General features: G+C 37.1%; 2 protein-coding genes across 2 annotated transcripts in view; both read left to right on the forward strand.

Annotated features, from left to right (window-relative positions):
* The first annotated feature begins 498 nt into the window (after positions 1-498).
* tgoln2 (trans-golgi network protein 2) lies at positions 499-9,164 on the forward strand. The gene is made up of 5 exons (XM_079896046.1): positions 499-642; positions 2,575-3,617; positions 5,425-5,508; positions 7,488-8,123; positions 8,368-9,164. Exons 1-4 carry the CDS (start codon positions 594-596, stop codon positions 7,488-7,490), a joined length of 1,179 nt encoding a protein of 392 aa, XP_079752172.1. The 5' UTR covers positions 499-593; the 3' UTR covers positions 7,491-8,123; positions 8,368-9,164.
* A 2,293-nt stretch (positions 9,165-11,457) lies between these two features.
* Positions 11,458-24,626, forward strand: part of stambpb (STAM binding protein b) — a 13,306-nt gene continuing 137 nt past the window's right edge. Inside the window, exons 1-10 of the mRNA XM_079896281.1 lie at positions 11,458-11,704; positions 12,867-13,095; positions 14,835-14,910; positions 15,002-15,097; positions 17,163-17,505; positions 19,555-19,679; positions 21,254-21,391; positions 23,065-23,177; positions 24,366-24,465; positions 24,556-24,626. The exon at positions 24,556-24,626 is cut by the window's right edge and continues 137 nt beyond it. Coding sequence (XP_079752407.1) covers positions 12,890-13,095; positions 14,835-14,910; positions 15,002-15,097; positions 17,163-17,505; positions 19,555-19,679; positions 21,254-21,391; positions 23,065-23,177; positions 24,366-24,465; positions 24,556-24,612 — 1,254 coding nt within the window. The 5' untranslated portion in view covers positions 11,458-11,704; positions 12,867-12,889 and the 3' untranslated portion in view covers positions 24,613-24,626. The remainder of the gene's footprint in view (positions 11,705-12,866; positions 13,096-14,834; positions 14,911-15,001; positions 15,098-17,162; positions 17,506-19,554; positions 19,680-21,253; positions 21,392-23,064; positions 23,178-24,365; positions 24,466-24,555) is intronic.

A 24,626-nucleotide genomic window follows, 5' to 3' on the forward strand; every position in this document is an offset into this window, starting at 1 on the left:
TTTAATGATTTAATTTAAACTCATTTCAGTTTATTGGCAAGGCAACATTTATAATTGTCATTAAATTTAGGGTTTTCAACCAATATTTAGTTCTATTTAAGGATAATAATCCTGCCTAATCCTGTCACTCAGCTTGTGACAACTAGCCCCGGTCTCCTCAGTATATAGAGTAAATTAGAGTTTCCTAGTAAATAAAGATTTTATTTTTACCAAGGTATACGCGTTTAGAAATCAAACATGTAAACAATTAAGTATGAAAACTGTAAAAACTGCACATATACAAACCTGCAGCGTTGAATTAAATCGCATTTTAAAAGCCATTCTCAATATCAACTCTATTCTGAACAACTTTTTTTATGTTTTATTTTATTTTATTGATCAATATGTCATGTCCAAACAATAAGGAAACAAAAATATATAATTAGATCGACAACTAGATCCGTCCCGGAAGTCCAGTCCGCATGTTATTTCTCACCACGCGCACTGTGTGTAAACACGGAAGTCGCTCTTATTGAACCGGAAGTGTGTTGGCTTTCACTCGCTGTCATCGTTCAGTCTCGTGCCACTGAATTACAGTATCGCTGAATGAAGCCATGCTGCGCTTAACAACCCTGTGTTTAGTTGTCCTCTGCGTGTCTCGGGGTAAGTTAGTGTGTTCCTCTACTTATACTGCTAGTCAGATGATGTTTGTGAGATTGACGTGTTTACGTGTTAGCTCGTGACGTGTTTACTTGTGAATCACTTCACTGTATCCAGAAATCTGTGCGTTTACTTTGCATGTTAGCTAATTATTAGTCATCTAGAATACCAATTTCTTTCCACGTTTGCAAATCCTGACAGCAGGTTTTGTTGTAAAGGTGGTCAAGAGTGTCACTGGTTAAACCACATTCCTGTTAGTGAGAATTATGTGAGTGCTTGACTTCCTGTTTGAGGCCGTTGTTTACACGTTGTGAAGTTGTGACGTGTTTAATATTGCCTGTGGAAACCCTGCTGAAAAAACACCAAAACCAGCTTTGCTGGTCTCAACTGGTTTAAGCCGGTCTCCCAGTTTCAAAAATCCCCTTAAACCAGCTTAATGTCATTTAGGCTTAAGATAACTATAAAGATATAGATCTAAAAATTGATCTCAATATTAAAGAATGGCAGAGTTCACACCACACCTATAACGATATAGAGAAACGATATCGTTGGAATCACTTTCAGAGCGATTTTATCTGGCTGATGAACGATAAAAACATTGACAGCCAATCAGAATCCATCCTGCTGTAACGAGCTCGAGCCGGAGACAGACGAGCACGCGCTTAGAATAAACAAAACAATACAGGCCTATTAATACACACACCACCAGTCAAACGTTTTGGATCGGTAAGATTTTTAATGTTTTTAAAATAAGTATTTTTTGCTCATCAAGGCTGCATTTATTTGATTAAAAATACAACAACAACAGTAATACTGTGAACTATTATGACAATTTAAATAAACTGTTATCTATATAAATAACTGTTATTGCAGTTATTAACATTAAATAACTGTTTTCTATTTTAATATGTTTTAAGATGTAATTTATTGTTGTGATCAAAGCTAAATTTTCAGCATCATTACTCCAGCATCACATGATCCTTCAGAAATCACTCTGATATGATGATTTGATGATCAAGAAACATTTATGATTATTATCAATGTTGAAAACAGTTTTTTACATTTGTATTTTCTGGATTCTTTGATTAATAGAAACTGAGCATTTATCTAAAACTGAAAGCTTTTGTAACATTAAACACTAGCGTTCAAAAGTTTGGGGTCTGTCGGAATTATTTTATTTTATTTTTTGGGGTTAAAGAAATAAAATAAATCAATACTTTTATTCATCAAGGATGAATTAAATTGATCAAAAGTGACAGTAAAGACATTTATAATGTTACAAAAGATTCTATTTCAAATTAATGCTGTTGTTTTGAACTTTCCATTCATCAAAGAATCCAGAAAATAAAAATGTAAAAAACTGTTTTCAACATTGATAATAATCATAAATGTTTCTTGATCATCATATTAGAGTGATTTCTGAAGGATCATGTGACGCTGAAGACTGGAGTAATGATGCTGAACATTCAGCTTTGATCACAGGAATAAATTACACTTTACTAACGTTATATATTCACATAGAAAACAGTTATTTTAAATTGTCATAATATTTAACAATATTACTGTTGTTGTTGTATTTTTACTCAAATAAATGCAGCCTTGGCGAGCAAAAGAGACTTCTTTTTAAAAACATAAAAAATCTTACCGATCCAAAACTTTTAACTGGTCGTGTATATAATATATTTTAGCTGGGAAATCATCATGTATCTCTCAGTAAATCAGTAAGAAATGACAGACGGGTGGCAAATTAAAAGAAAAAGCAGTTAGTTCTGTGTTTTAACTCCAGAAACAGCTTCAGTGATTTAATAAAGTCTGAGAAACTCACCATTCACCCAAAGGATATTCCCTCAGTGGCTGTTTTGAGGACGCTATGGGCTTGAACGGTGTGCTAGCACAAGACTTGGTTGTGATTCTCTCTCTTGTGGTATTTTTCAGTTTGCACCAGTCCATTGCCAAGCAATGAAATTAATGATCCACCAGCAGGCACAGAGAAGAAAAGCACTTCACTGGACCCAGCAAATGGTAATGACCTTCCACAAACATCAGATAATATCTCTGAAAATAAACCTTCTGACGACAGTAAAGATCCAGCACCTAAAACACCTCCAAATGCTCAACCGGGCGATGCTGGACCAGGGAAAGCAGATGAAAGTCCAGAAGATCAGACCTCACCTGGCGAGAAGAAACCAGAAAATGGGGCAACCGACCCTAAAACGCCTGAAGAGGGTTCAGAAGAGAAAGAGGAGAAAGGGGAGAAAACAGCTGAACTTGATAAGAAACCTACGGACGCGTCTAATGAAGACGGAAGTAAAGTAGAGAAGCCGTCCACACCTGTCCAGAATAAAGATGGTGAGCAAAACAACCCTGAACCTAAAGAACCTGGTGAAGGTGAATCAAAGACAGAGACAAAAGAGGAGACTCCTGTAAACGGTGAACCAGCAGCCTCTAAACCTGCTGAAGATGAAGGAGAACATGATCCAACCGACCCTAAAAAAGACCAAAAGGAGCCAAACACACCTAACCTTAAAGCAGGTGAAAAAGAAACGGGTAAAGGTGAAACTGATCCAAATGTTGAGGAAGAGAAGCAAACCAAAGATGAGCAGGACCCAAATGTTAATGAGAAAACCAACTCTGAAGGTCCTGATGATGATAAGGAGAACCAGACCGACCCTGAGGAGAACCAGACCGACCCTGAGGAGAACCAGACCGACCCTGAGGCTCCTACGGGCAGCCAAGAGGAACAAGAAGATGATACTGAGGAAGATGATGGTGGAGGCGGCAATATCGAAACAGGTGATATTCCTTCAGATGACCAGGGTAAACCTGACCACAAAAACCTGAAGCTGGAAAAGAACAGAAAAGCAAATGAGGACGACGAGATCAAGGAGAGCGCAGAGAGCAGCCACTTCTTCGCCTATCTGGTGTCGGCCGTCGTTCTGGTGGCGGTGCTTTATATCGCCAGCCACAACAAGCGCAAGGTTAGTGCACCTCTCATCAGGCAGAGCTTTTACTGATGCTTTCTAACGCCCAATGAGGTAGGGCTGGACCCGAATATTCGAATATTCGAGTATTCGTTCGGTGGGTTGGTATTCGATTTGAAAATTTGACATTCGAATATTCGTTTTTTTTGTTTTGTTTTTTTGCACACCTGGGATCCCCCGTGAAACGGTTCTCATTCGCGCTTGAATAAGGCCGGCGACACACTGGCTGCGTGGCGTAAGCGTCTCAGCTGCGGCGTGTCCGTTTTTATTTCGGCTCCCATGTTAAAGGAGAACTCCGGTCAATTTTAACATTGAGCTAATTTTTTTGTACATTTGGAGTGCTGTCAGTACAGAGAACAACGACAAAAATCGGTGTTGCCTACACCGAGTTATTCTATTTTAAAAATTTGCACCCTGTTGACTTCAATGGGGCAAGTACTAAACCTGCTTTTAGCCTCTTAACATCCTTGATGTGTCATTACAAGTGCACAGAAAATGTGAGTGATTCCTTCTGAGTGAACACGAGTGAGTCTGACTGCAGTAGATGTGAAAGATATGTATAAAAATGATGTTATTTAAGCCAGCGCACATACCTGTATTTACATCCTGTTTTCGGTTGAAGTCCAAAGTAGTCGATTGCCGAGTTCACGCGCGTGATCATAGGTAACTAAACCTATGCGTGTGAACTCGACAATCGACTACTTTGGACTTCAACCGAAAACAGGATGTAAATACAGGTATGTGCGCTGGCTTAAATAACATCATTTTTATACATATCTTTCACATCTACTGCAGTCAGATTCACTCGTGTTCACTCAGAAGGAATCACTCACATTTTCTGTGCACTTGTAATGACACATCAAGGATGTTAAGAGGCTAAAAGCAGGTTTAGTACTTGCCCCATTGAAGTCAACAGGGTGCAAATTTTAAAAATAGAATAACTCGGTGTAGGCAACACCGATTTTTGTCGTTGTTCTCTGTATTGACAGCACTCCAAATTTACAAAAAAATGAGCTCAATGTTAAAATTGACCGGAGTTCTCCTTTAACAGGTTGGAGGTTGCACACTGCCTGCGAGAGACATGCGGAAAACGCGTGCATGCTAGAAATAGAACCGACGCCAGTGTTCCAGCAACGGGAGTATTCTCTGGCTAGAGCAGAACAGCGGAGTTTGTGAAGTGCATTAATCTCGTTTTTAATTTAACTTAATTTCGTTTTTATTTATTTAAATTTAGTTTTCCTTTATTTAAATTTCATTTTTTCTTTATTTAAATTTCGTTTTTCTTTATTTAAATCTACCCTTTACTGTGTCAGTAATTTGTTAGTCAGAAAAATATTAGACCACCTTATTAAAAGTATTGCTTAATTTAACAGACCTGTGTGTGTGTGTGTGCGTTTTATATCGCAGTGTCAGTTCTCGTTTTATATCGCAGTGTCAGTTCTCGGAGCATTAGCCCTGCCCGTGTGAGGTGCGCAGCTTCCAGCTCGCGTTGTGCTGTAGTTTATTAAAAGTTTATTCATTCTGAACGTGTCGCGTCTCGAGTGTCAATCTATATTACACTAAATTCGACACTGCACTCCCTTGTGAAGTCGATTGGATGAACGGTTCTCGAAATAATCAAACGGACGGACAGACACATAGAGATTCCTGCCTTTATTAGAGAGAAGAATATGTTCAGCCCCCTCTCTCCGAAGCTTCGAATATTCGATGTTCATTACTACCGAAGCTTCGAAGCTCAAAAAATGGTATTCGGACCAGCCCTACAATGAAGTGACTGTTACTCCTTTCACACCCTCTCCTATAGATCATTGCTTTTGTCGTCGAGGGTCGGAGGTCAAGAGGCTCACGGAGACCCAAAACATCGGATTACCAAAAACTCGACCAGCATGTGAGTAGCGATGCGCACACGCAGAGAGTTAACGCTTCTGTTGATGTTCATTTTTATTTTGTAGGCAAACTTTAAGTTGGCTCGGGAAAGCCTTGCCGGAAAGTTTGAAGAAGCTTGAAGGTTTTCAGTTTGAAATAGTTTAAGTTAATAATAGTATAGTTTAAATAGTTTAGTAGTTTTAAAAGCCAGCTAGCTAGCTAGATCGCATGAATTAACACTTTGCTAGCATGAAATACCTCATTGCTAGCATGATTTAGCATGTTGTTTTAGCAGGAATTAGCATGTTGCTAGCATTAATTAGCATATTGCTAACATGTTTTGCCACATTTAGCACGTTGTTAGCAGGAATTAGCATGTACTGTATGTATGTAATTACTAATGTAATAATTAAAGGGGTGGTTGATTATGATTGCACTTTTCTATCTTTAGTTAGTGTGTAATGTTGCTGTTTGAGCATAAACAACATCTGCGAAGTTACAACGCTCAAAGTTCAAAGCAAAGGGAGATATTTGCTTTTAAAGAAATTGCTTTTTAAGGACTACAACAAACGGCTGGTATGGACTACATAACATTCCTCCCGGGTTAGTGACATCACCAACCCTAAAATTTACATAAACCCGCCCCCGGGAACGCGATGAATAGATTATCATGAGAGAATATGCTAATCAATGATTAGAAGATAGTGAACTCCACATCAGCTACATAAATTTAAACATAAACAAAAAGGTTTTTGAATTTTTCAGGACACAAGCTGTTGAAGCTCCGCCCTCTGTGCCGGGAGCAGCTGCTCATTTGCATTTAAAGGGATAGACACAAAAATGATGCATTTTTGAACTCCCTCAAAAAGTGACAATTTTATTATGCTATATAAAAATATCTGTGGGGTATTTTGAGCTAAAACTTCACATTCACACTCTGGGGACATCAGAGACTTATTTTACATCTTGTGAAAAGAGCATTATACCACCCCTTTAATGTATGTATGTAATTAAAAATATAGTCTTTTTATATTTGCGAGTTTATATCTCGCAATTTTGACTCGCAATTCTGAGATATAAATTCACAGTTCTGACTTTTTTTAAAATTGCGCGATTAAAAAGTAGCAATTACCTTTTTTAAAAATGTATTTTATGGTGGAAGTTTCTATAAAAATGTGACTCTCTGTGGTCTCTCTGTGGTCATTAAAAATCCCATGGCATTTCTCGTAAAGAGTAGGGGTGTAACCCCGGTGTCCTGGCCACATTCCACCCATTGGCCCTTTCCAATCATGGCCTCCTAATAATCCCCATCCACTGAATTGGCTCTATCACTCTCTCTCCTCTCTCCACCTATAGCTGGTGTGTGGTGAGCGCACTGGCGCCGTTGTTCTGTGGCTGCCGTCGCATCATCCAAGTGGATGCTGCACACTGGTGGTGGTTGAGGAGAGACCCCTGATATGATTGTAAAGCGCTTTGGGTGTACAGTAGTACATATGAAAGCGCTATATAAATGCCTCATTCTATTCTATTCTATTCTAAAAATGTTTTCTTCCCAAAATGTAATAATATTTGTAAAAAATGTTTTATTTTGAAAAATATGTTTAAAAACTTTCACATCAAGGTGTTTGAGAAAAACGTCACTTCTTGGTTACACAACATGACATTTTTGGAGAACTTTTTTTTTTTTTTTTTAGAATTTATTTATTTTTTTATCATTTTAATGTGTTGTAAACTAGATTTTAAAATATTTTTTCCTCACCTTTATCATGGATGCTCTTGTTGTTTGTCATTTAACCCGAATGCATGTTTAACTCGGCTATGGCACGTATATAAAACGCATAATGTTACCTAATTAACAACTGCAATATATTATATGGTTCAAATGAAATAAAAAAGTAAACATTTGTTGCACGTTATGTAGAATGTTTTTACCTCATTGTAAATTGTAAATTTTCTTCCATTGAAAAATGAAATTGTGTCTTTTTTTATTCTGTTTTGCAGTGAGAAAATCCAGTCAGATGAGTGAGCAGGGGATGAATGGAAATATTTGAACTGTGATCTTGAAACTTGAATTATTAATAATGCGGCGTATATTAACACTCACGAACGCTGTACAGCAAATCCTCACTAACTCATCTGAAAGTGACGCTCATAGCATGTCAGGTATGTTGGAAACACAGATCTATGATAACTGGGGGCATGATCTTCATTCATTTACTGGTACAAATACATAAATGAAATTCATAATACCGGTACTGTAGATGTTGGTTCAATCTGTGGCCTCTTTCTATTTAATAATCAAGCCTTTGTGGTGGAGTTTCCTTGTGTGTTTTTTCTTTTCTCGCGTTATTGCTGGACGAGTTGAGTCATACAGAAGGAAACTGCGTGTCTATTTTTGAGAGTGTGTTGGTTGTTGATGTTTAATGGGAAACTGGGAATGATTTTTGAATCAGGATTGTTCTGTACGAGTTCTTGAAGCTGATCACACATGTGTAGGGCGTGTGAATTGCACTTTCTGTGGATGTAGAGTGAAGGCGTGAGCTTTTGACGTGCTCCTGCGTTACAGATATTCTGCACACTAAGAATGATGACGAATCATCTTCACACGGCTCAACAATAAGGATATTTTCAGTTCAGATTCACACACAAATATTAGTGCTGGGCTACGATTAATCACATCCAAAATAAAAGTTTGTGTTTACATAATATATGTGTGTGTACTGTGTATAATTATGAATACACACACATGCATGTATATATTTAAGAATTTTTTTTTATTTATATATAAAATATTTATATATAATATAAATGATGTATAAGTATATACATGCAAATATTTCTTAATGCATATGTTAGTATTTATATATACGAAATAATACACATTACACACACATATATTATGTGAACACAAACTTTTAATTTGGATGCGATTAATCGTTGCCCAGCACATATATATATATTATGTTTATGTGTGTTAAGTGTATTTATATATTCCGTTAAACATTACATTTTCTTTAGCAAAAAAAAAAAAAAGAACTAATTTATGTTTTAAAGCAAAAAAAAAAAAAAAAGACCTTTATAATGTCCAGAAAGTCCCAGAACGACCCTTTAAAATACTTCAGCCCTGATTCTGACAAGTTGCACTTTTCATTCCTCAAAAAGCCGTCCTGTTCTGGAGTAAATCCAGCGTTCAGCTGACGAAGAAAACACATTCTTAGTGAATTATTGTTCTTGTCAGCAGCCACTGATTCATTTAAAGATGTTTTTTGGTGTGTAATAACCCGTGCTGGATTCATGGATGAGATTCTTGTGCCAAATCCAGACAATGCCCAGAAATGAGTAACAAAAGGACAGATGCGCATACACCCCTTGATCCTAAAAACGGGAATTGGATATTTTATGGGGTGCCATGTTGTCATCCATCGCACTCTCGCTGTGCCTACTGTGATGCCCGCTGTGTTCTCTGTGGAGCCTGTGATTTGATGTTTAACCAGTGGCTTTGCATAACCACTTTTCTTGAAATGAAGGAGCTATTTTGAATTATTATGTGTAACGAATGAGATGGGGTTCACCTTACCTGTTTACTGTGGTCTGTCTTTTACCACTATTGCAACCTTTTCACGAGTGATGTTCTTTCTACACTGAAAAGAAAACTGAATAAAGGTTTTTTTCCTCTGACTCGTCTTTGTCACCTGAATGTGGGGTTATTATTGTTCACAAAAACTGAAACTATTTAAAACATTTTAAAAGATAATTGCGACTTTTTATCTCACAATTGCGAGTTTACATCACGCAATTCTGACTTTATTTCTCAGAATTGCGAGATATAAAGTCAGAATTGCGTGAAATAAAGTCACAATTGCGTCTTATAAAGTCAGAATTCTGACTTTTTTTCTCGCAATTGCGACTTTATATCACGCAATTCTGACTTTATAACACATAATTGCGAGTTTATGTCTCGCAATTGACATCTTTTCTCAAAATCGTGAGATATAAACTCACAATTGTGAGATATATAGTCCAATTCTAAGAAGAATTATTTTTTTGCCTCAGAATAGTTTATATCTCACAATTCTGACTTTATAACACTCAATTGCGACTTTATATCTTGCAATTCTGACTTTATAACACGCAATTGCGACTTTATATCTTGCAATTCTGACTTTATATCTCCAGTTGCGTATTATAAAGTCAGAATTGCGAGATATAAACATGCAATTCTGAGGAAAAAAAGTCAGAATTTCAAGTATATTTCTCGCAGTTGCGAGTTTATATCTCATAATTCTGACTTTATAACACGCAATTGCGACTTTATATCACGCAATTCTGACTTTATAACCTGCAATTGCGACTTTATATCACGTAATTCTGAGATAAAAAGTCAGAATTGTGAGATTAAAAAATCGCAATTACCTTTTTTATTTCTCACTCTGGCGGAAACAAGCTTCCATATATTTCAGATACTTGCCAAGGCAACATTTTTCATTTTAAGTTGTAGTACTAAAATAACTGAAAACTACACTGAGAATTTTTTTTTCTTCTGCTTGTTCAACTATAGAGCTAAACCAATACTCAATTTCTATAGGCTACATTTTATCCTAACTTAATTTCACTGTGTTCAATCCACTTAAATACAGGTGAAACTGAAGTTTACTTCATTTATTTGTGTTGGGACTACATGAATGATTTTTGTTGCATTAAATGGACAGTCATCTGTCATCATTTACTCAGAATGACTATGCTATTTTTTTAATTTAGTCATTTCATCTGAATACCAACATTTGTGAGATTTAGTCAGTCTAAACTGTTTTTTGAGGTTAATTGATCTAATTCTGTGTCCCTAAGAAAATCGTCATCTACGACACTGTATTACACTGAATGACATTTTTTTTGTGTCTATTTGTTAATAAGGGATTTGTGGAGTAAAAGATAATAAATTAGACCCTTGGGGTAAGATGGGTCACCAGAATTGGCACAGAAGGCCCTGAGAGGCATGTTGTTTGTTACTATTGTTATTATTTTAAAATTTACCGTAATAATTATTGTAATTAATACGGGTTATTATTCTGTATTTCCATGAATTTGATGTACATTTCAGACATCTTTCATTAAAACCTAAAGGTTAGTTGAGTGGAATCATTAAATTTGTATTAATAGTATGACATATCTTCAATTAAAATATGGGCAATTAAATAAGTAAATATTAATATGCCTGTATATTAGTCATAGAATAACATTTTACCTTTCCGATTAATCTCTTTTACTAGGGTTCTGCTTTGTCTGTTATAAGTAATTCAATTATTATCAACTAAATTGTCAAAATAAAAACTTAAATAAAATAGTTTAGTATTTAACAATGACTCTTACATTTTTTTTCAATATTAATAAGAAATATCAAAAGTCATTTAAACAAAATGTTTATGCTATAACAAATATCAAAATATCGCTATCAAAATGCTTCTATTTTATATTATTTTTCATTTCATACAACATTATTTTTTAACATTATTATTATTATTACAAGTGAAACTCGAAAAATTTGAATATCGTTCAAAAGTTTGTGTATTTCAGTAATTCAAATTAAAAGATTAAATTTAATATATTTAATATCTATATAACTATATACATGCATGATTATACTTTTCAGAGGGCTGACATTTCTGTATTTAAAATCCTTTTTTTAAATTATTGATTTTTATGTAATATTCTAATTTTCTGAGAGTTTGAACTTGGTGTTTTCATAAGCTGTAAGCCATAATCATCAAAATTATAACTTTTGCACGATATTTCTCATTTTTCGAGTTTCACCTGTATAACAACACCACCACCAATAATAATAATAACTAATAATAATAACAATAATTGTAATATCCTATAAATTATTTATATACGAATGCTTCCTGGTTTAATGGCAGTAAGTACACAGTTTATCAGTCAGTCACATATTAACAGACACACCCTGAATGTGATCGATCAGTCAGTGAGCATGAACACCTTCCCACGCCTGTGGAGGGAGACAGACAACACTGACCTGAGATCAGCTTTACACACACAGGAAGAGGAAGTGAGGGAGTGTTTGAGATCAAGGATGGACACAGAGCCACAGAAACTACTTTAACGCTCTTCTATCCTCATGAACTACAGCTAAAGGCAATGGACGGGTTTCCCCAGCTAGAGTGAATGTGATCTGAAAGACATTGACTGTCATTATTACAAGGGTAAGGCTTTTTAAAGCGTTATATTCCAACATTAGCCAGCTAGCTGCATATATATATTCATAAACATTACCATAACAATCCACATACAGAATGAAAGCGTTTCTAGCTGTTGGGTATTTTTTATATGACGCAAAACTATGTAATGTGAGTGAGTGAATGGGAAATATCACTTGTTTAGAGATGTTGCACTTTATTTCACATCTTTATTTGATCCATTCTGTCAGCAGCACAGTAAATAGTTCACTACTACTCACTCAGTTGTTTAATATACAAACTAGTGTAAGAATGTACATATATTTTAACACCTGGGTTTTTATTGATCAAGGCCCGTTCACACCAAGGACGATAACGATAAAGATAATAAGATAATATAGTTATAAAAATCGTTCTCAATATTAAAGAATAGCAGAGTTCACATACAGCTATAACGATACAAGCAAACGATATCGTTAACTTGGAATCACTTTCAGAAGTATTTTATCTGGCTGATGAACGATAAAAACATTGACAGCCAATCAGAATCCATCCTGCTGTAACCAGGTCGAGCATTTAAAGAGACAGACAAGCACGCGCTTAGAATAAACAGTACGATATTGTCCGCTGGTGAACGCTAATATAGTTATCTTTATAGTTATCGTTCTTGGTGTGAACGGGCCTTTATGCTAGTAAATGTTTCTTGCACTAATTTACGCGACTGTACTCCTTGTCGTTGTTTTGCTACTGTACCTTTAAGATTTCTATATGTAAATACATCTGACATTCATTAAAGGCATAGTTCACCCAAAAATGAAAATTCTGTCATCATTTACTCACCCTCATGTTGTTCCAACCCTGTATGAATTTCTTTCTTCTGCTGAACACAAAAGAAGATATTTTGAAGAATGTCAGTAACTAGACAGTTGGACAGCTTTCCTACTATGGAAGTCAATGGCTACCGTCAACTGTTTTGACTACCAACATTCTTTAAAATATCTTTATTTGTGTTCAACAGAAGAAAGACACTCATACAGGTTTGGAACAACATCTGGGTGAGCAAATGATGACAGAATTTCCAGTTTTGAGTGAACTGTCACTTTAAGATGCTGAATAGGGGTTTATATGGCTGGGGTGAAATATATATTTCATTCAGAAATGATGTTTTGTCTGTGATGTTTCCTCACAGGGTTGAAGGCGTAGATTGGGGACATGATGTTGGACCACGCTGACGTGAGTTTGACCCCAGAGGAGCGAGTGAGGGCCTTGACGAAGAAGGGCAGCTCGGTGGACATGAACGAAGCAGTGCCGGTGCGCAGATACTTCCGCTCGGGAATGGAGATGATCCGCATGGCACACGTGTACGGCGAGGAGGGCAACACAGAGCACGCCTTCGTCCTCTACAACAAATACATCACGTGAGAATTAGACATCTGAACCATACACTGTTTTAAAGGGATAGTCCACCCAAAAATGAAAGTTCTGTCATCATTTACTCGTTCCAAACGAGAATGTCTCCGTGTTTCTTTTGTTTAGTTTTTTTGTCTTTACAACAGGGTTCGAACAAGGTGTTTAAAGTACTTGAAGTATTTGACTTTTTGAAATTGAAGTCCTGGAAACCTCTTGAAAACAGCCATTTTTATGAAGAATTACTTGAAAAGTGCTTGAATTATTGAAATTCAATTTATGGGAAATTTATTTTGATTGTATTGATAAAACAATCTTTTCACACAAAATTAAATTTAGATATAGAGGCGTTTTGCATGGCTATGAGCGTGATATTGCTTATATAAATATCCAAGTATATGAAGCAGCTTTTATTCTTCAAGTCAATCATATATTCATGGGAGAAAAAATCATTTTGAATAAGGAAAGCGATATCTTTGTCATATTATCCTTTCAATAGTTAAAGTTACCAGTCATTGCATGTGCTGCACTTTTATTTGTACCATTTTGTTTTAATAGTTTATTAGGGGTTCAAGCATGAAATGCTGAAACCCTATTGTAATTGTAAGGATTTGTAAAACGCATCGTGCAGGACAAACCGTAAGGCCTAGAGACTTGAAACCTGGCCAGATGGTAGGCCTCAATTTGGGGAGAACCTATCAGAGTATGACCCCGAATGGCCCATAGGTGGCGCTACAGCAACCAAAAGTACAAAATCATCACAACTCATAACTCTTAGACCGTTAGTCCTAGACTCAAGTGTCTTACACCACTGTGATCCCTGGCTCAAGGCGGACAAAATGTATATCTGCAATTTCGATTTAGGCAGGAAAAATGTTCTGCTAAGTCGAATTTTGTCCAAAACCTACTTTTGCAAACTAGTCCCTGGTTTTTGGCCCGATCGGAACCAAACCAGTCTAGGACAATTCTCTGGACTCTCTAGATCAATAATTATTGAAAAAATTTAGAACTTTTGCATTTGGGTGGCTGTAACAGGGTCATTTATAAAATGGGCCTTGGCAAAATACACTAAAAAGCCTATAAATCCTAAATGAAAACTCAGAACTTCACAAATATTGGTGAGCATATGTGACATAACATAGTAAACAATCATGCAAAATTTTATGGAGATCGGACCATAGGTGGCGCTATAACTGTAAAAAAGCTTTGAAAAGCATATATTTCCTATAGTAAATTGTCTGTATTGGCTTTAAATGGACTTTTCCATCTATTATTTCAGTGGTTAAATGCTTGCTAAATAAAACTTAATGTCTTAAATGCTTATGTGCTTAAAGGCCATAAATGCTTGAACCCCGGTAAATGCTGCTTGCAGCTTTAATTTTTCTTAATCTATTTACCTTTTTTAGAATTTTAAAGATAATAAAGATATTGCTTGATAAATGAGATCTCTGATTGTAGTCCTTGAAAAAAACAAAAAAAGTAGTGCTTGAAAAGTCCTCGAAGGTCCTGGAATTTGATTTTCCAGTGTCTGTACGAACCCTGTAACAGTGAAAGTCAGAGGAGTCTGATGTGGTTTGCTTCCCAACGTTTCTGTTCCCCGCAGAAGAAACTCATGAGTGTGAGTAAATGATGACAGGATTTTCACTTCTGGGTGGAGTGTCCCTTTAACTGGAATGGGAGTGTGAGTAATATTGGTAATGTTTTAGTTTAATTGCGACAGGTTTAACTCCTGTTCTTTTTAACCCTGCAGACTTTTCATTGAAAAGATTCCTAAGCATCCAGAATATAAGCTGTCTAATATTGATGAGAAGAAGGAGACGTTAAGGGTACGAAGTCTAGATGGAAAAGGATTGTTTTGATCAATAATCTCATCATATCTCGTTAGTGGTCTTAGTTTTGCTGTTGCTCCTCACACAGAAGCTGAAGGAGACGGCTTTCCCTCAAGCAGAGCTGCTGAAGAAACATTTACTGAGAAGATATGAGAGAGAATATGCGGAGTATAGCAGCAAAAAGGTGAGGCACATTGTCCCAACGCTGGTCAACATTATCATGGACTAAAAGGGATTTTTTAAACCTGTGAAGAACAAGTCATAATTCACCCCAAAACCAAAAGAAAGAAATCAGTTATTAGATTTTGCATGAAAAGAATGAATCGAACTTTAGGGCCATTATTATTTTTGTGCATTGTCACATTATTTACCTGAAAGTTTAACACATTTTCTTCCCCTAATCTCTTTATCATTCTTCATCTGGACATTTATTTATTTAATTTCCATTATTCTGCATGAATATATTATATACTCAACACATACATTAAAACCAGTGGCAGGTGAAATTGATTATATCGTTATAATTAAACATTAAGAACCATTATTAATTATTATGCGTTATTATTGGTGCTCAATTATTGAGTAATAATCATCATATTAGAGTGATTTCTGAAGGATCATGTGACACTGAAGACTGGAGTAATGATGCTGAAAATCCAGCTTTGATCACAGGAATAAATTACAGTTCACTATATATTCACATAGAAAACTATTATTCTAAATGGTAATAATATTTCATAATATTACTGTTTTTACTGTATTTTTAATCAAATAAATGCAGTCTTGGTGAGCAGAGGAGACTTCTTTTAAAAACTATAATTATTTCAGACTTTTGACTTCCAGTGTATATTGTAAATTTAATTACAAGATTTTAAAGCGTTTACACTTGGTATTATTTGCGGCACTGCTTTACGAAATAATGCAAAATAAAATAATTATATATTTATTACAGTAATATTTTAATTTTAAATTAAAAATACAAATAATTGTCTATTATAGACTTATTTTTAAACGATAGTAAAACAGTAATTTTCTGTATGTATTATTGATTTTGGGAATGAAATATGGATGTTTTTGGTGCAATCAATCTCAAAGTTAAAGATGCACGTAGGGTTGGGAATCGAAAACCGATTCCAATTCTGGAATCGAATACTTGAGGTCAGGATCGGATACGTGTTATAAATTAAAATTTTGATTCCTCTTATTGATTCCTTTGTGAGCATTTCAGTATGACTAAACAATTCAAACGCGAGACGAGCTGGCGCTGTTTTCAGAGCTGAAGGCATTTGTAACTATATTGGATCCGTGCAGCTCTTAAAGTGACAGTAGCCTAATATTCCTGCTGCCGTCTCTATAATAACACTAATATTCCTGCTGCCGTCTCTATAATAACACTAATATTCCTGCTGCCGTCTCTATAATAACACTAATATTCCTGCTGCCGTCTCTATAATAACACTAATCAAACAACAAAAAAGACAGAGAAATTTCACTCGCTGTTCTTGACTGAATATCTTTCGTAACTATATTTGTAATGTATATTCTATTTATAAAGTGCAGTTATTTTACATTTGATTACAGTTTCTGTACCTGAATATCTGGAAATCATAAAACATTTATTTCAATCGTATCTTTGTTCAGTTGTATTTATTTGTTGCAATTGCTATTTTGTTCTTTTTTAATTACTGAGTGTTTACCTGTCTTTAATAATGCTTTACATGTATATTAGTAAGGCTAGTTGTTTTTCTATGGTGTTTTTAAACCACAAACGTTCCTTGTGTAAGTGTTCTTTAGCCTGATGATTTTTTTGTTTATGATATTCAGCCACAATTAAATGGTTTGCAATAAGACTAAATCTGAATGACATCTAAGTTTTTTTTTTTTTTTTTTTTTTTAAACCTTATTGGAATCGAATCGATAAGAATCGAAATTCATAAGCAGAATCGAAATCGGAATCATTAAAATTCAAACGATACCCAACCCTAGATGTATTATTATTTATGTATTATTAGTGTGCATTGTCCCTGTTAAATAAACCTGAAATAAAGATGCACAACAGGACTTTCCATCTTCAATTTTGTCATATAAAAAGATAAAAAAGTGTTAAAAAAACTCTTGAACTTAAATAAAATGTTACAAAATGTGTGCAATGTAGAAGTGTAAATGTTGAACAATTGTTAAAATTCAAACGATACCCAGCCCTCGATGCACGTGTGTTTAACCTCATGAATCGTGTTGTGGTCCACTAGCGTGCGGAAGCAGAAGTGCTGGAGCGTGAGTTGTCCCGTCAACGAGAGCTGGAGCTGGAGAGGCAGCGTGTGTTGGACATGCAGAGGAGACAGCGAGAGCAGGAGCAGTTCAGCATGTTCGAGGACATGATCCGACAGAAGGAGCGTCAAGATCACGGGCACCAGATCAGCTCTCCAGCGTCCCAGCAGGAGGACTCACTGCTCATCCCCGGGATCCAGGGTCCACCGCTGCCCTATCTAGAGTCCCCCACCCCCCCTCAGAGCCCGCTGGCCAATCACAGCGCTCCGCCGGCCCCGCCGACCTTTGACCGCTCGCTTAAACCGGGTCACCTCAGCAGCAACAGTACGACTCGCTCTCAAACCTCACTACACATGATGCAGCCTGTTTCTGATGTGATGATATATCGGCCACCATATCGGTATCGGCCGATATATGTTCATTTATAATGTTATAATTATGTTTATAGTTTCTGTTTCTGTTGTGACGATATATCGGCCACCATATCGGTATCGGCCGATATGTGTTTATTTATAATGTTATAGTTAAGTTTATAGTTTCTGTTGTGACGATATATCGGCCACTATATCAGTATCGGCCAATATATGTTCATTTATAATGTTATAGTTAAGTTTATAGTTTCTGTTGTGACGATATATCGGTCACTATATCAGTATCGGCCAATATATGTTCATTTATAATGTTATAGTTAAGTTTATAGTTTCTGTTTCTGATGTGATGATATATCGGCCACCATATCGGTATCGGACGATAAATGTTCATTTATAATGTTATAGTTAAGTTTAAAGTTTCTGTTTCTGTTGTGACGATATATCGGCCACCATATTGGTATCGGCCGATATGCGTTTATTTATAATGTTATAGTTAAGTTTATAGTTTCTGTTGTGACGATATATCGGCCACTATATCAGTATCGGCCAATATATGTTCATTTATAATGTTATAGTTAAGTTTATAGTTTCTGTTGTGACGATATATCGGCCACTATATCAGTATCGGCCAATATATGTTCATTTATAATGTTATAGTTAAGTTTATAGTTTCTGTTTCTGTTGTGACGATATATCGGCCACCATATCAGTATCGGCTGATATATGTTCATTTATAATGTTATAATTATGTTTATAGTTTCTGTTTCTGTTGTGACGATATATCGGCCACTATATCAGTATCGGCTGATATATGTTCATTTATAATGTTATAGTTATGTTTAAAGTTTCTGTTTCTGTTGTGACGATATATTGGCCACCATATCGGTATCGGCCGATATGCGTTTATTTATAATGTTATAGTTAAGTTTATAGTTTCTGTTGTGACGATATATCGGCCACTATATCAGTATCGGCCAATATATGTTCATTTATAATGTTATAGTTAAGTTTATAGTTTCTGTTGTGACGATATATCGGTCACTATATCAGTATCGGCCAATATATGTTCATTTATAATGTTATAGTTAAGTTTATAGTTTCTGTTGTGACGATATATCGGTCACTATATCAGTATCGGCCAATATATGTTCATTTATAATGTTATAGTTAAGTTTATAGTTTCTGTTGTGACGATATATCGGTCACTATATCAGTATCGGCCAATATATGTTCATTTATAATGTTATAGTTAAGTTTATAGTTTCTGTTGTGACGATATATCGGTCACTATATCAGTATCGGCCAATATATGTTCATTTATAATGTTATAGTTAAGTTTATAGTTTCTGTTGTGACGATATATCGGTCACTATATCAGTATCGGCCAATATATGTTCATTTATAATGTTATAGTTAAGTTTATAGTTTCTGTTGTGACGATATATCGGTCACTATATCAGTATCGGCCAATATATGTTCATTTATAATGTTATAGTTAAGTTTATAGTTTCTGTTTCTGATGTGACGATATATCGGCCACCATATCGGTATCGGACGATATATGTTCACTTTTACTGTTATCATTATCGGCCTGATAAGAAAATTTAGCCGATATATATTGAAGCCGATAAATAATGGATTGTTTCTTTCTAATGAGCACTGTTCGCCATGATGGTTTTCAATTGCTTGAAATATGATTGGGAACACTTAAAAAAGGAAAATGCAGTTCAGTGCAACATGTGCAGCGCAAGTCTGTCATATCGGCTACATAAAATTATCATAAGAATGTTATAATTGTGTGATTGGGATGTGGCTTTTACTGGTGAGACTTTTGTTTTTGTAATCAGGCTCTCAAAAATTATAAAAAAATGTGGATTTATATTTATCGGGCAATATATCGGTTATCGGCTTTCAAATGTAAAGATTTATCGGTTATCGTATCGGCCAAAATGTTCATATCGGTGCGTCCCTAGTTGTGACAGTGTTTCTCTCTGTGTTTCAGCTACGATGGTTGATGGTTTACGGCAGATTGCTGTTCCTGCTGAACTCTGTGGCAAATTTCTGCGAATAGCCAATAGCAACACCATAAGAGCAGTGGAAACCTGTGGGATACTCTGTGGGAGACTGGTATGAAGCTCCTTCTGTTGGATTTCATACTTTTACGTTACCTACATTTTGTCTGTATTATTTTACAATTTTATGAACGCTGCAGATTATTTCGGATAATTTGATGTTATCAACAAATTTTAATTCAAATGGATGGCTGTTAAAGGTATACTTCATCATTTTCCCTCATCATGCCGTCCCACTCATACACACTCACTCACTCACTCACTCACACACTTACTGACTCACTCACACACTCACTCTCACACACTTACTGACTCACTCACACACTCACTCTCACACACTTACTGACTCACTCACTCGCTCACACACACTTACTGACTCACTCGCTCATACACACTCGCACTCTCACTTACACACTCACTCACTCACTCTCACACTTACTGACTCACAGCCGATCGCTCACACACTCGCACTCTCACTCACTCACACACTTACTGACTCTCACACACTCACTCTCACACACTTACTGACTCACTCACTCGCTCATACACACTCTCACTTACACACTCACTCACTCACTCACTCACTCACACACTCACACACTCACTCTCACACACTTACTGACTCACTCACTCGCTCACACACACTTACTGACTCACTCACTCGCTCATACACACTTGCACTCTCACTTACACACTCACTCACTCACTCTCACACTTACTGACTCACAGCCGATCGCTCACACACTCGCACTCTCACTCACTCACACACACACTCACACACTTACTGACTCTCACACATTCACTCTCACACACTTACTGACTCACTCACTCGCTCATACACACTCTCACTTACACACACACACACTCACTCACTCACACACTCACTCACTCACTCTCACACACTTACTGACTCACTCACTCATACACACTCGCACTCTCACTTACACACTCACTCACTCACTCTCACACTGACTCAGCCGATCGCTCACACACTCGCACTCTCACTCACTCACACACTTACTGACTCTCACACACTCACTCTCACACACTTACTGACTCACTCACTCACTCATACACACTCTCACTTACACACTCACTCACTCACTCACTCACTCACTCTCACACACTTACTGACTCACAGCCGATCGCTCACACACTCGCACTCGCACTCACACTTACTCGCACACTCACTAACACACTCATTCACGCACTTACACTCGCACTCTCACTCACACTTACTCGCACACTCACGCACACAATCATACACATTTAATCACCCACTCATACACACTTACTCGCTCACTCACTCACTCATACACGCTCACTCACACACACACACTCACTCACTCACACTTACTCGCACACTCACGCACACAATCATACACACTCACACACTCACTCACTCACTCATACATGCTCACTCACACACACACACTCACTCACTCGTGTTCATTGAAGAAAAAGTCATATTCATCTGGGGCAGTAAATGATGAGAGAATTAAAATTTTAGGATGGAGATTCTCTTCCCAATACTTTAGTCTGTATAGTATATCATGCATATATTCTTGGATAGGCTTTACCAGTACAATGCATTAAGAGCGCGTGTGTGTGTGTGTGTGCCTGTTGCAGAATATGAACGCGTTCACAGTGACGCACGTGATCGTGCCGAAGCAGTGTGGCGGTCCAGATTACTGTGACACAGAGAATGAGGAGGAGCTGTTTCTGGTGCAGGACCAGCACAACCTCATCACCCTGGGCTGGATACACGTCAGTCTCTGCCTTCTCTGCTTATACATAGATGACCTTTAATCTCATTAGAAACATGTAGTGTCGGATTATACACAACACAATGTTACATACAACACAAATATTAAACATATAATACAAAAATAATCAGTTTTTAAATATTGCTCTAATAAGAAATATATTGCACTAAAACTGTGAATTGCAAAATGAAGAATGAAAAAAAAAATGATTAAATAAATATGAAATATATATATATATATATATATATGTATATACACTCACCTAAAGGATTATTAGGAACACCTGTTCAATTTCTCATTAATGCAATTATCTAATCAACCAATCACATGGCAGTTGCTTCAATGCATTTAGGGGTGTGGTCCTGGTCAAGACAATCTCCTGAACTCCAAACTGAATGTCAGAATGGGAAAGAAAGGTGATTTAAGCAATTTTGAGCGTGGCATGGTTGTTGGTGCCAGACGGGCCGGTCTGAGTATTTCAAAATCTGCTCAGTTACTGGGATTTTCACGCACAACCATTTCTAGGGTTTACAAAGAATGGTGTGAAAAGGGAAAAACATCCAGTTTGCGGCAGTCCTGTGGGCGAAAATGCCTTGTTGATGCTAGAGGTCAGAGGAGAATGGGCCGACTGATTCAAGCTGATAGAAGAGCAACTTTGACTGAAATAACCACTCGTTACAACCGAGGTATGCAGCAAAGCATTTGTGAAGCCACAACACACACAACCTTGAGGCGGATGGGCTACAACAGCAGAAGACCCCACCGGGTACCACTCATCTCCACTACAAATAGGAAAAAGAGGCTACAATTTGCACGAGCTCACCAAAATTGGACAGTTGAAGACTGGAAAAATGTTGCCTGGTCTGATGAGTCTCGATTTCTGTTGAGACATTCAGATGGTAGAGTCAGAATTTGGCGTAAACAGAATGAGAACATGGATCCATCATGCCTTGTAACCACTGTGCAGGCTGGTGGTGGTGGTGTAATGGTGTGGGGGATGTTTTCTTGGCACACTTTAGGCCAATTGGGCATCGTTTAAATGCCACGGCCTACCTGAGCATTGTTTCTGACCATGTCCATCCCTTTATGACCACCATGTACCCATCCTCTGATGGCTACTTCCAGCAGGATAATGCACCATGTCACAAAGCTCGAATCATTTCAAATTGGTTTCTTGAACATGACAATGAGTTCACTGTACTAAAATGGCCCCCACAGTCACCAGATCTCAACCCAATAGAGCATCTTTGGGATGTGGTGGAACGGGAGCTTCGTGCCCTGGATGTGCATCCCACAAATCTCCATCAACTGCAAGATGCTATCCTATCAATATGGGCCAACATTTCTAAAGAATGCTTTCAGCACCTTGTTGAATCAATGCCACGCAGAATTAAGGCAGTTCTGAAGGCGAAAGGGGGTCAAACACAGTATTAGTATGGTGTTCCTTCCTAATAATCCTTTAGGTGAGTGTATATATCAATATATCAAAATATTAAATATATATCAGCCATAGCATGTAATGTTATAAATTGAGTTTGAATCTCATTTCCCCCCCCCCACTCCCTATTGTTGAGCTGAAAGAGCAAGTAATCATCTTTCCGTGATTATTTCCCCATATGTCAGAGGCATACAGTTCTCAGATCAGATGTGTGACAGATCAGGTCTGCTCCACAGACACACCCGACTCAGACCGCGTTCCTGTCCAGCGTTGATCTGCACACACACTGCTCGTACCAGATGATGCTGCCCGAGTCCATCGCCATCGTCTGCTCGCCCAAATTCAACGAGTAAGTCCAGCAATGACCGAGATCAAAGCAGTGACGGCTCCAGTGAGTTCACGTGGCCCGACACCGAGTCACACTTCAGTCTCTGAATGTCACTGCATTAGATATAAAATATTAGGGTTTTCTTAGAAATAACTGGGGTTTATTAATGAACCAGGGTTCCCGCGGTCTTTGAAAATCTGGAATTTTAGAAGTGTGATTTTATTTTATAGAGGGTTTGCATTGACGTCACTTTCCCGCAGGAACACACTCCCTCAGCCGGACTGAGTGGCAGAAGAGCTGCTGAGTGACTGGAGTTAATAGGGGAAACTGTGAAAACACGAGTAAAACAAACGATATGAGTTTAAACTAAAGGCTGGACTCGATATAGTGTTCTTTACAACCTACCAAAGATCCAGTGATCCATATATATTGACATGCCGCCGGGAATCGTGTTTCCTGACATTTATATGAGCCTGATTTAGACGACGGGGAAATACATAAAGCAAATTTGCTTGTGAACGCTTTATATAAATACAATATAGATCTAAATCCATGTGATCACTGACATCAATGTTATATATATCATCATATTGTCCAGCATTAAAACTGTATAGTTTTTTGTCAGTGTTTATTTAAAAAATCCAATTATGCAAAATATAAAATGGTAAAAATGTAATTGATGAGTTGTCAATACAATATATAACAATACAATATATAGGGTATGATTTTACCCTTAAATTCAGCATATTGACAAAATGATATCTGCAAATCCACCTTTCTCTGCCTGGATCCAGTTGTTTCTGTGATTTACAGCGATCCATTCACTTCTCTGTTCTGTAGCTTTCGGCAGTCAGTAAAAATATACCTCAGAACTTCCCGTTTTAGATGTGTTTTGTGTGTTTTTCGTGGCATTCACACTGAAAACTAATGCTGCCGCTCAGTGTTTCTGCCGCTCAGTGTTTCTGCCGCTCAGTGTTTCTGCCGCTCAGTGTTTCTGCCACTCAGTGTTTCTGCCACTCAGTGTTTCTGCCACTCAGTGTGTGTAACCAGCTGACGGTGACTGTAGATAAACATCAAAGCGAATTAAAAAAATCTGAATGACTGTTTGAAAACATGTAAATACTGTCTACGTGACGCGTGTTTTATAAGCGCCATCTACTGTCAGAGAGTGCAACTGCATTGTCATTCAGCCGGATGTTGTGTTCACAGGACCGGCTACTTCAGACTGACAGACTACGGCCTGGAGGAGATCTCAACCTGCACTCAGAAAGGCTTTCACCCTCATCCCAAAGAACCTCCTCTTTTTACGGTAGTGACTTCACCTTTAATCCATCCGCATGCGTTTAGAAGTGACACAAGCATATGATCCCTTCATTAACGCACATGTTGTTCCCCTCAGGGTGGCAGCCACATTATAATCACAGAAGGCACTGTCTCCATGCTCGACCTCCGATGACCCCTTTACACAGC

Source organism: Squalius cephalus (genome assembly GCF_949319135.1).
Source record: "Squalius cephalus genome assembly, chromosome: 16".
Classification (NCBI taxonomy): domain Eukaryota; kingdom Metazoa; phylum Chordata; class Actinopteri; order Cypriniformes; family Leuciscidae; genus Squalius; species Squalius cephalus.